Source organism: Berghia stephanieae, chromosome 9, assembly GCF_034508935.2.
Source record: "Berghia stephanieae isolate SIO BIC M18660-M18661 chromosome 9, UCSD_Bste_1.3, whole genome shotgun sequence".
NCBI lineage: Eukaryota > Metazoa > Mollusca > Gastropoda > Nudibranchia > Aeolidiidae > Berghia > Berghia stephanieae.
Window position 1 is genome coordinate 11,735,174 of NC_088368.1, and position 13,418 is coordinate 11,748,591.

The window sequence follows — 13,418 nt, forward strand, 5'->3', positions numbered from 1 at the left end:
AAGAAAAAAGAGCACACTAATCAGGCACTTCGAGAGTTAAAAGCGCCATTCACTTTTGAGAAACAAATATAGATAGACTTTACCATTAGAAGTGAATTTAACTGGCATTAGTATTTGAAAAAATATAAACATTGTAACTGCAATTATATAGAAAGGCTTCAGTTGGAAACAGGACATTCAGTAGACGTTCCCTTGTTTATTTTTGCTTAGGAAGGGTTTGCACACAAAACGTCCAGTGATTGTACTGTTTCCCTCCAAAGCCTTCTCCATTTATATTTTAACAATCCCAGGCCTCAAGCAGCTCCCACCGCTCTCGATTGCGACTGTAGTAATCCAAATAATTTTTACTAAATTTTCAGCCTCTAGAGAACCAGTGTCTTGCAATGTATCAAATTCTTCAAGTGTTGAGGAGATTCCAGTCCTAGAAGTCACTCATGTTGATGATGTCATAGCTAAAGGTGAGTGTCTTAATATGTAACTCTCTGCCTGTACCTGGTATTATATGTTTGACTCAAATGCTAACAGAGTTATTTACAGTTCAAAAAACTTCAATAATTCTTAAGAAAAGCATAAAACATTTGTATGATTAATTAGACTATACGTTATGACAGATTGAGACAGTGGATGGCAAAATATATCGGTTAACCTTGAGCTAAATGAACAGGGAGAAAAAAAAAAAAAGAAGAAAAGGAGTAAATTTTTAAAGACAGTTTTATAGAATTTATTAATTTAAAATCTGTCATGAACTAATTAAATAGCACAGTATTTTATCTCATATATAATATTTCAATCATCTCAGCTAAGCTTTATATTGGTTTACAGAAGACTATGAAAGTAACTAATGAGGAATAGTAAAATAAAATTCTCCTAAGTGTTAAGGAAAAATGCTTGATTTTCTTTCAAACAAGCTCTTATTTTTCAACATAGTCACCATTCAAAGTTACGAAATTTCTGTCAACTAATCTTGATCTTGAAGAGTAGAAGTGGAAGGGGGAGGGTTGCCTTATAAGTCGCTCTTGTGTTACTCTATGAACATCATTTTCATTTCTTAAAACGCCTGTCGTTTGAGTCTCATGAAAAAGGGATAGAGCCAAATCAGGTGAAATGTCAGGACAGCAAATATCAAAACCAGATTTATCAATGGTGGCCTGAGTTACATTTTTACGATATTATTGTCATGAATTAAAATAACAGAACTTTTTCTGATTTTCTCTATCTCCTTAAAATGGGTGTTCACTATCAGCATTTGGTAAGCCTTTTTTTTTTCCTGTCATCAGTGATGAGTCTGAATAATATTTATTGTGCATCATCATCATCATCATCATCATCAACATCATCATCATCATCATCATCATCATCATCATCATATTGTTCTTTAACAATGACATGGCCCTTGATCGATTCACTTATTGATTTTCTACATAGGATTGTCGTCAGTTGTGTGGCCAGGTAGGGCCCAGACCATCACAAGACCTGGCATGCCAGTGACATATTATCTGGACGGGGCTCATACCAAGGCTAGTGTGGAGGTAAATGCCAATATTACCAAATTGTTTGGTAGGCATTTAATTTTATACAGTACTAGAAGATGAAGTATACTATCCTGACTAAAAATCTGCATCCCATGATATTGTTTAGTGGTTAGGATTCCTTGATTTTACACAGGCGGCCAGGGCTCAATACACAGGAGACAAATAAAGGCTGTGGTTGACATTCTTTATAAAGCAGGCTGAAGATGGGCGATGTTATTGTCTAAATTTGCTGTCTGTATTCCTCTATAATATTTGCCCTTTCCATGTGGCTTTATCTTCTTTTATTTTTAGAATGGGATCATTTGGCTCTGCCATGGGTCTTTTGCTGGGAGGGAAGACAGATGGATCATATTTTTTTCATCCCTTGTAACTTCTGCCTCATTTATTATATTATTATTTAAATATATTAACCCTTCTGAATTTATTATTAACCTGATTCATTGAAGCTGGAGTCATATCACTGACATTGCGATTTCCCTCTTCGTAAAAATGAATACATACAGATAAATTAATGAAGAATTTATTATTGGATCCAATTAGAGTACACATGTTTTGTGTTTAGTATTACATTACCACATTCTGAAATTCAGCCTCACAATCCATCGCTTTTAATGTAATTACTTAACGATTTATCACTTCTGATCTAGGTTTGTTGCCACTGGTTCAAGGAGAAGGCTGATCAAGAAATGAAATCTTTAAAGTTAGTATATATTTTTGCAAGTGTAATTTTGATTATGTTTTTCGCCATTGTTGCTGTTGTCATTATGAGCTTTGTTAGGAGTGTCATTTTCATCATCATCACCCATTCCAACTTCTGACCATGTACCAGCCGCCGTGTACTTATTTCCATGTTATAATGAAAAATACTCTCAAACAAACACACAATTTTGTCAATTACAACAATGTTAATACGAGCTGATAACTGCATCCAGTTATAAGAGCTGCGCTGCAACTATGTGTGGACATCAGTGCCAGCCCTGTTATGTTTCTAATTAGTGTTCCATTGAGGAAAGTTTTTTTTTTTTTTTAAGTTTTAATTTTTCCTTCCAAAATGAGGACGATTTTAGTTGCTAAAACATTTGATGGAAATATTGCAGTCTTGTGATCAAGTGGTATAACACTCACCTTCTGACCTGATGGTCCATGGATAAGGCTCTTTACTCACATTCTCTCACCATACTCGTGTGTAAAATATGAATACCTGGGTGATAACAATCAGAGTTGTCTTTGTCAAAAAAATTGTATTGATGCCTTTCAGCATCATGTTTTTACCTAAGTGTTAGAAAAGTGTAACTTTTTGCATTCCTTGTGAAGTGCTTTGAGCATTTTAAGTGGATATTGAGCTATACAATAACTCATTTAAAAAAGCAATGACTCCAAAGTTTTTTTTGGGTCAAAAGTGCAAATTGTGACTGCACACATCTTAAATGGGATCTAGGGCTATTTTCTTTTATTTGTTGTCACATGATGTTAGCTCCATTAAATGTGGATTATTATTAATATTATTATTATTATTATTATTATTATTATTATTATTATTATTATTATTATTGTTATATTTATCATTTTCTAATATTGTATTGAAAGCCATTAGGCCCAAAGAGCTGGAGTTTATCCCAGTTTCTACAGTGTGAAATGGACAACAGCAATTGTTTGCTACCTTTTGGACAGGACACAAGTCTATCTAGCAAACCCAGCTACCCAGTCACTGTTGGGGTGACAGGGGTCAGAAAAAATCTTAACTTCGATCTCAATACCTTTGTGTGTGAAGCGAGTACTTTACCAATTGAGCTATCGGGACCTCCAATATTGTATTGAATGTATCAGTTATCATTCCAGATTCTGTGAGGATATTACAGCAATCAAGATGTTTCCATCTGGGAATTTATTTGTTAAGGATATTAATGATCAGATCATTTTAGCCCTTTAGCCTGATTTTAGATTATTTTTTTTTTCATAAATAACAATAATGAAATTTGAAAAGAAGCTTATATTTGATGGACAAAGACAGATTATGTGGATGTTTCGGGTTTTCCATTTGTCAACAAAACACATGAGAGATGAGAGGATGGTATTGTAAAGGCGAATTACCTTAACAATTCCATCCTCTCTTATCCCATTTGTCTTTAGTGTCTCATTAATCATGTTTTGTTGACAAAGGGGAAACCCAAAACATCCATATCATCTGTCTCTGTAAATTAACTCTTCTATTCCAATTTACTACAGTTATTTATTTTTTCGAGCTTCAAGCAGCAATGTTTGCATAGTGTTTTTTTTCAACAGGGGAAAAGTCGTTCGTGTGATGATTTTCAATGTAACAGGAGAGAGAAAAGCTGGTCCTTTATTGGAAATTCTGAAGGTTGGTTGTTTTGTTGGTTTCTTTCTTTCGTTCTATTTATTTATTTATTTATTTGTTTTTAGTATAAAAATAAAAATTAATTGAAAAGAGACCAAGATGTTATAGAAATACAAGTGGACAACTTATATCTGTTTAACCCTTTTAGGAATTAAAAATAATGTTGTTTTTTTTTAAAGTTAATTCAAGGGTGCCAATTTTCTGTATATTTACGGAATTCAGTACGTTATAAACCCTCAGTATATTTTCCAATCACCTGCTAAACGGAAAAAAAGTGGTACATACTGTCTTCTTACTGGAGTCCATCACTCCGAAAGGGGTCAGTCTGTGTGTTTGCATAAAAGTTCAGTAAATTTTTGCCTCTTGAATTGGCAACCCCATTAATTGTGGAAGCCGTTTTGTTATCACCTGTTGATTTTATGTATTTTCTCAAATACATTTATTTCTTTTAAGGTATGTTTACTCAAAAACCTTTATTCCTTTTAAGATTGCCTTGACAGAAAAACTAGTGAATTTATTGGCCAATTTATTTTCTTCTAGGATTTATCAAGTTTAATTTAAGAGATGATGGTTCAGAATTTGTTTTCAAAAAGGCACTTTTTTTTGCAATATTACTAAATTTTTTTTTTCTGAGGTAAATGTACAGAGATAACCATGGGAATGGAAGTGAATCTGATTTGTTGTAGCAAAAGGTTATTAAACGGGAAGAATCTGTATCATTATTATTATTATTATTATTATTATTATTATTATTATTATTATTATCATCATTATTATTATTATTATTATTATTATTATTATTATTATTATATTATTATTATTATTATTATCATTATTATTATTATTATTATTATTATTATTATTATTCATTATTATTATTATTATTATTATTATTATTATTATTATTATTATATTATTATTATTATTATTATTATTATTATTATTATTATTATTATTATTATTATTATTATTATTATTATTATCATCTCCATCATTGCTATTTAGTGACATTTGATGGATTTACTCAATGTTATGGTATTGCTTTAATTCTCGCTATTCATTTTAAATCTAATGTTCTTCATTCAGGGTTGCAACTTTGATGCTGCTGTATTTTGCACTAACACAGTCTCCACAGTGGAATATTCCTGTAAAGGTAAAATTGAGGACAAGCACATGATAGGATATAAATAGTAAATGATAATAAAGTAATAATACAGTTTATTTATAAAGCATCCAGTCCCGTTTCAGTGACAGAACAAGACGTATAAAGAGTATAAAATATGTATATTCCATTTATGTTGCCTGTATTCACGGCTTCATTATCATACTCCAAGTCGCTGTCTTTCTCTTTCTTGGGCTATTGTAAGTAAGGCTAAACTCATAATGCATTCATTTTCTCGTCTCTTTTTTTACCAGCATTGATATGGCATAAAAATGTAAAAGTTCTTATTAAAAAACCCCATTGATTTATAAAATGAAAGGGGAAAAAAAATTCAATTCTTGTTTCATGTTTATTTCACAAACATACTTTTTGTCTTCATTTTTTGTAATAGAAGAAATGTTTTTAAAACAATGATAAATATTTTGGTAAATTACTTGATTAATTATCTGTCTAAATAATAATGCTACCATTATATGCTCAAAAATATATTTCAGCTTCTCTCTGGCTCATTTTGAAAAGACACAACTTACTCTAATTTTTTAAAACAATATTTATTTTTTTTTCATCTAAAAATGTCATTTGTCTTTTTTTTTTTTCTTCTTATAGATCAAATCAATCCAAAGTACTCCTCCAAAGTCATGTTAGATAAAGTTGAAGAAAACAGATTGAGTTGGGATCAACTCCATAACCATTGCAGCCTGAAACATGATTTGGATGATGAGAGAACTGCTCAAACTACAAGGTCGGATGAAGTTACATTTAAAAAAAGAATAATTGACAAAAATTCATTGTCTGGCTCGCATCACATTTCTTCTCATTCTAATCCAGTTGCTTTACCTTCAGCATCACCTTCTACTTCATCATCATCATCATCACAAAACGCATTTGGATTGCCAAATAGTCCTGTCCACTTTGCTGACAAATGTTTTTCACGGAATTACGTGTCACCGTCTAATTCTAACAATCATGAAACGAACGAGAGAATAAGTAATGTTATGAATGGTGATCATGATGGCATCATAACAAAGCACAACAACAACGAAAAGGACAATGTCAATAATAACAACAACAAAAACAATAACAACAATATCATTAAAAACTACCAAGTGAAGCATTCCACCATAAAGGACAGCCAGCTTGTTGAGGATGCAGAAAAATCAGCCACAACATCTCATTGTTTTTATAATTCTTCTTTGTCATCATCATCATCATCATCACCACCATCCCAATCATTTCCATGCGTTCTGCAAGGCTTGTTGTGGGCCACCCAAGGGAAGGATCACACACTGTTTATCAAGGATTGGAATATCGACCTACCACCAACTCCCCCAGTCCTCGCAGATGCAGATCACATTCAAGTGTTAGTGACAGGAAGTCTTTTATTGGTGGGTGGGGTCCTTGGAGTGATTGACCCAGACATGAATAACTGATAGAGGAACGCTGTTTTGATACACCCATATAAAAATGAGAGATGATATTAGGCGTCTTCACATGTTGGTCTATCCGGTTTCATGAAATTAGTTTAATGATTAATGATATATATTAATGCTGCTTTAATCATCCTTTGAAGAGACATATTGGAGTCAACCCCATTTTCTAATGGAGGCTGTCATTTAATCTTTTGCTATTTTATTGGTATGATGCATATACTAACAGGTCTTTTTCATTAATGCTTCTATTGATGCTATGCATTTAAGTAAAATGCAACATCTGCCACGAGATATAATGTATCAACACATAAAACTATGTGTAACCTTAAATGTTTACAGTCTGATTGATAGAAATTAGTGAGAACTAATCATTAAATGGCTGTCTAAAAAACAAAAAGAAAGAGCTGAGTGACATCAACTTTGTTCTTTATCTATACATACGCTCAAAGTTCAGTTGTATGGATTGAATAAAGCAACTAACTGATAGATATGAAAAAAGATTAATGGAAAAATGTCACTCTTCCCTCATCAACACAAAAAAAACCAAACAATTTTGTCTACATCGAAAAGGAATAACAACATTACCTGGTTTCATCAGTGAGACACATACTTATCTCTGGTTTTGAAGTTTTACAACACACCACATTTTAAAGATGTAGTAAATTGAAATTTGAAAATGCAAAAGAGGCTGTGAAGAGTTGGGTTTTGCAGATGGATTCAATTTTTTTTTTTTTTAAATTTGTATATATCTCACATGTTAAGTAAAATATTTTATTTGTTTCTGTTGTTAAATGAGAAAAGGTTTTGAGTTTGAAAATCTGTTTACTATAGATATTATTTTACCCTTTATAGAGGCTGTTGAGTAATTTATTTATTTATTTTTTTTTTTTTTTTTGTTTCTTTCATATGTGTGCCTATGTGGTAAAGTAGTTACCTAGGTTCGGGTCCCATTCTGAGCGGCGCATAGTTGAGTCTTTGGAAAAGGCTCTTTACTCACATTCTCTGACTATACTCAGGTGTAAAATGAGTACCTGGTGGTAATAGCGTTGTCTCTGTCAGAAAAAAAAAATGTATTATCGCCTAAAAGATGTCATGTCTCATCTTCTATGTCAAGTGTTGCTATAGGCTAGGGACCCCTTGTAAAGCGCTTTGAGCACATTTAGTGGGTATTGTTCTATATAAATGCTCATTTTTTTCATTGGTTATTCCAAGCGCTCAGCCAATTCCTACTGAATGGTTGTGATGATACTGCAAAATAATATATGTTGTCTTTAAGAAAGATTCTACTTTCCTCACTGTTTTATGTGGAAATTAAGTTATACCTCAGCTCATATTAATTATTTAAAAATTAGTCTAAATTTCCCTGTAAGGTGAAGTGTAATAATAATTCTTTCATCCCTCAATGTTGTAAGATTCAAATGGAAGAAGCTCTGTCTGTGCATCTGACCACTCTTTAACTCCAAAATAGCTGCTCTGAATAATTTTAATATTACTCCATCGCATAAAATAATCACAACCATATACCACTATCATGAAATCATAATATAGATCAATTGGACTACGCACATTCCCTGCTGTTGTGAAGTTGGGATGGGAGCAGTGGGCTATTGAATCTTACAACATTGAGGGACGAAAGAATTACAATTATACTTCATCTTCCAAGTAAGCTTCGTCTAATTTTTAAAATGTTTTCACCCCTTTAATGTTTTATGGATTCATTTGGAAACTTCTAAGCTGAAAACCTTCTGAGGATAAAACAGAATTGGCCAAAGATTCGGGTTGTATTTCGGTAGGTTTGTTATAGAACTTAATGTTCGTCGTTTCTCTTTTCCACCTTGCAGTGTTAAGAACATGCCATATATATTTACCTTTAGCTACTTCAGAGCAAGATGCTGATCTGGTACTATGTGCCTTAAAGATAATTGTATCGATGTTAGACTTAGTGAGAATAACTTGTTTAGTGTCTCTTTTGTAGTTCCGAAATGAAGGGCCTGCGTGCTAATGAATAATCTGTTTAACATTCTAAGAGGCTGGGACTGTTTTAGATAAGCCTTAAAGTAAATCAGTACACATATTCTCCTATCCTCATTGAATGAAATGTTATAATGATGGTTTGGGGATTGGATGAGCAATTATGTTTCAAAAGTTTTCAGAGACAGAAGACTGATTTGCTTTCAGAGACAGTCAAAGTGTGTTTATCATCAGTCATCACGTATAACAACTGTATCTCTGTCCAGTAACCAGTGTGCATATCATAAGTAACTTTGCCCCAAGAGATAAAGTTCACTAGCTGGTGAACAGGAGTGTAGAATTTTAATACAAAGGAAATATCTCTTTTAGGTGTGTGCGTAGATCTACTCGGTCCCATGTTTAACACTCCCATCATAAATCTACACAAGTAATCTGAAACGACTCCATTCAGTGCAAATATTGAAGATCAAGCTGTTGTTCTGTTAAAAATTCAATTGTCGTCTTTATATACATATGTCCGTGGGGTCTCTGTCCTGAGAGGCACAAAACTGAGCATAGCATTGTAAATAGATGTTCTATTGTTTCTGTGTCTTACTCCGCCAAGTTTTCATCAAAATTTCCGTAGCACTCTTCGACAGTCCCTGTGTCTTCATTTTTGTCCTGATTAGATGCATCCCTTCAGGTTCAACTTGGGGTAAAGTGGATGAATTGCACTTTTGTCTGATGGAAGATTTTTGGGTCATCGTAAATAAATTGGACTGTGCTGGGTTTTGCCAGATTGGTGCGATGATCAATGCCCTTTGAGTTTTGTCCTTTTGTAACTTTTATAGTGCCCTAGAGATCAGATTAAAAGGAGGGAAAATGTACAACTATCCATTCCAAGAATGATGGAAAGCATTGATGGCATAAGTGAGGGGTCAGAATACAGTGATATAGATCTGGGTAGTAGGTTATTTATCCTGAATGTAAACAAATCAATATCTGGAGTGACAAAAGTATTGCATAATTTATTAAAATCAACCCATTTGAGAGACCATCTCTGTATGAACAGGCAGTTTGCAACTATATGCATCTTCAATGGTGTTATCAACTCTTCTTCTGATATCCAAATGCCCTTTGACTTACAACATATAATAATCTCCAGCCGTGAGGAGTTCATGATCAGTACTTGCAGCCTGTCCCTGGTAATGTACGAACACATCCCTGACCGATGTTTTCCACCTCTTGTCTTATTAACCAGAATGAAATCTATTTGATTTTTTTGTCATTCCATCTGGGGATATCCATGTGTAGAGGCGTCTTTTATGGCTTTGGGACATTGTGTTTGTTATTGTCAGCTCATTTTCCATTGAAAAGTCTACAAGTTTTTCACCACATACGTTGCGTTCTCCTAGGCCATGTATACCAATGATTCCATGTTCTGAGTTTTCTTTTTTTGGTGCCTATTTTCGAGTTAAAGTCAGCATGATAATTTTAATATATGATGTATGAACCTGTTTTAATTCTTCCTTTTGGAGTAATAGATCTGGCAACTGTTTGTCCAATTGTTTCAGCTGTGTCGATTCTGATTCTGTATTGCTGTATCATTCCTCCACCCCAGGGTTTCCATGACTGGCCTTTTCCAGTTAACTCGAATTAACACAATGATCAACTTAATTGAAATCTTGAATATTAGGACTGAAAAACTTGAGTGGCCAATCGGAGATCACAACTTAAAGTCGCCAGATGTGCAGACACAACTTCCAAATGAATCCATACAAGATTAGAGGGGCGAAAGAAGTCATTGAGACAATACTGATCTCAACTGGAATAACGCAAATTTTCAAGATTATAGAGTTTATATTGATTTATTTATTTTTTTTCACTTTTACACTTTTTATTTGCTAGAGGCAGCTTAGTCCTTAATTTATGCATTGCAAAATCCTCATTGATTTTTTATAATTTTTTTTTGTTGATTCATATATTTTAGTTTTAGTGTTTAGGATCTTGCTATTCATTCAGTGAAAGATATCTAAATGTCATGAAGGCAGGAGGAAGGAATGTTCAAATATTTTGCTAAAGTCAAACATTAAGTATTAAAAAAGTGTTTGAGATTGAGAAGCATGCAATCAAAAATGTTTGTAAAGCAATTGAAAAAAAAAATTATTTGTATTGAATTTTATTGATTCAAATCACCATTTTAAATATTTGTGAATATACATAATTGTCGAATTCCTATTGCATGGCACATAAAAAGCCAAGGTTAATGTTTTTATTATATCCTTTGGACTTGCATTTATTGAGTAAATTATCACATTGTATACGTGGCCTACGGCCTGCTCTGGTATAAAGGTGATGATGAACCAGATGCTAAAAACGGAATTGGATGTTAAGTCATTAAATTGCAAAATGTCAATCTTAATTCGTTATTTGGATGTTAAATTTAAATCCACTTTGCAACATGTGATTATAAAAAAAAACCACACATTGACTGGGTGGGATTTTCTTACTTCCCATAGTGGACAGGGAGACACTTACTGTGTCTTTTATCCCCCTATATCTATATTCCAACATGCTATCTGTCTTTGTCTTGGGATGAGATTACTGGTCCTGACCGGATACCCTGGCTGGGAGGGAAACAGTCAAATGTATTGTTGAGTTTTTGGGAGATGAAATTTTTTTCTCTTGTAAATCATCTGTTATACACAATATTATTTTTTGTTTTCATACACAATGATTTGTAAACATTTGAGTGTTTCCCTTTTAGTAGGGGCCTGTGCTTGTGTCAGAATGAGACTTTTAGTGATCTCAAACTTAAGTACACTGATGGTATGCTCTTGGAATCTACATCTGTTCCCTATTTGAACCAATTCCCCTGTCTTACTTTCTTGGTTGCTTCAAGTGTAATTCTAGAACTTTTATACCATCCCATTTTCTTCCTTTTTACTGGCGCTGATATAACCTAAATGTGTCGGAAGCGCCGTAAAACCCTTTAAAACAAACAAACCACATCGAGGCAGTGGGACACGTATATTCAGCTTTTAAATTAAACTTGGGACTTCTGCATGTGGACTGTTTATATCTTTGTAGCTATGTCAAGTCTTATTTGTGTTGAATTACATGCCTCTGTTCCCTATTGTCAAAGTCTCTGAATAGCTATCAATCTTCAGCGTCTTTTTTGTGAAGTTGTATAATATTATGATTCAAGACTGGGCCGTGGGGGAAAAAACCCAGCAGAGTGGTCTTTTGTTTCACCATTTAATCAGAGTTGGCCTACATGTTAAATCAAAATTGCTCCTTTATTACATTCTTTCCCTTTATAATTTGCATGCTTGTGGTTAAAGACCAATGTCCCAATTATATATCTTTAAATGGATGACGCGTTTTTAAAAATTTGCCTTTTAATATGTTTTCCAATTTTCAAATTTGAAAATAATTTTTGTGCTCTTTGTTTTTTTAATTGTGTTTTCAAATTTATGTGATACAATTTTCCCTAAAACCATCACTTGCAAATTGCCATTGAAAACTACAATAATGAAGAAATGGACATAGTTGCATATTATTTTACTTTTTCCAAGATGAATTTTGTCTGTTCTTTGATAGCCTCGATTTTATCAGACTTGTTTGACTTACAAGGAAATGTTGGACTGGATAGATATTGTAATCTTCAGTAAAAAGAAGTTATTCATCAGAGCCTCACTGCATTTGAAATCAAGTTTACCCTAGTTTCTTTAGCGTTTCGTACATTATCAATTGTCTTGTGTCCTTTCAATTGGACACTAGTTTATCTTGAAGTACTTTCCACTTGATCTAATAGACCCAGCTACCCAGCTCATTCTTGTTGGACAGAGGGGTTTTTAAAAATATTATAGACTGCTCCTAAGACGGGTACTTGATGCATGTGAGGTGAGTCTCCTACCAGCTGAGTTATTGGGACTCCTGGAAGAAAAACGAGAAAGAACTTATTGAAAATTTTGAAAGAAGGTTAGATAGTTTGTAAATATAAAGAGGACATTTAGATTTTGTTAAAAAAAAATGTTTTTGACAATAATAAAATCAAGAAATAAATAGCCTTTAACTCACTTTTAGAGGAAAGACCAGCTGACTATAAAACTCCAAGCAAAATTTAAACTGTAGTGTTTATACGTTATTACATTTAGACAGGAAATTTTTATTTGTTTTCTATAATACATAACCTGAAGCCAGCTTTGTTAAATAACAATGCAGATGATTTGAGGATGTCAGCGTTTTATGATCCAGCTGTCTAATTCCATTTGTCGCCTTTGCCTTTTTTTTCAAATACATTCCAAGTTATGATAAATAAGAGTTAGTTTCGCTCAAGGACAGGAAAAAAAATTATTTCTTAAGAATGGGAAAAGAAATAAAAATGAAAGCCAAAGAAAGAAAAAAAAAAAGAAATGAAAATCGTTCTAGGATTGTTCAGATTTATTTTTGAAATATAACTATCCCACCTTGTATTATCCTTGATTGTTGGTTTCCATTTTCTAGTTATCCATTTATTATATTTAAATACTACACCCTGTGAAAAGAATTTTGCAAACTCCCGTCTTTCTAAAAATGTTTTTAATCCAGTCAATTTTTTAAACAATTAATCTTACATTCTTGTTTTCTTCTTCTTTAAAGTCATTTAAAAAGTCAATAATAGCATTGTATTATCTACCCCATGGAGTGATTGATATTTTTTTTTAATTTATAAAAATTTTTGTTTTCGCCTTTTTTTTCTTTTTTGAATTGTTATTAATTTGCAAAAAATGTTTATGCTGTCTAACGATATAATTTAACACAAATTAATTTTCATTTTGCATTAATGATTGTAAAGTTGATTGTTACATATCCGGTTTTTGTTCCAGCTATGTCGTATCTAATTTTTAAAAAAAATTTATTTCATTTTTTGAATTTATGTCCACGATTGAATAGTTAACCCTTTGATAATGAGATTGAATTGTTAACCCTTTGATAACGAGATT

General features: G+C 32.7%; 1 protein-coding gene across 1 annotated transcript in view; it reads left to right on the forward strand.

The window, feature by feature from the left end:
• LOC144979691 (folylpolyglutamate synthase, mitochondrial-like) overlaps positions 1-12,486 on the forward strand; it is a 30,978-nt gene extending 18,492 nt beyond the window's left edge. Inside the window, exons 7-12 of the mRNA XM_078926612.1 lie at positions 360-458; positions 1,426-1,529; positions 2,180-2,232; positions 3,816-3,891; positions 4,975-5,041; positions 5,657-12,486. Coding sequence (XP_078782738.1) covers positions 360-458; positions 1,426-1,529; positions 2,180-2,232; positions 3,816-3,891; positions 4,975-5,041; positions 5,657-6,480 — 1,223 coding nt within the window. The 3' untranslated portion in view covers positions 6,481-12,486. The remainder of the gene's footprint in view (positions 1-359; positions 459-1,425; positions 1,530-2,179; positions 2,233-3,815; positions 3,892-4,974; positions 5,042-5,656) is intronic.
• Positions 12,487-13,418: the final 932 nt, after the last annotated feature.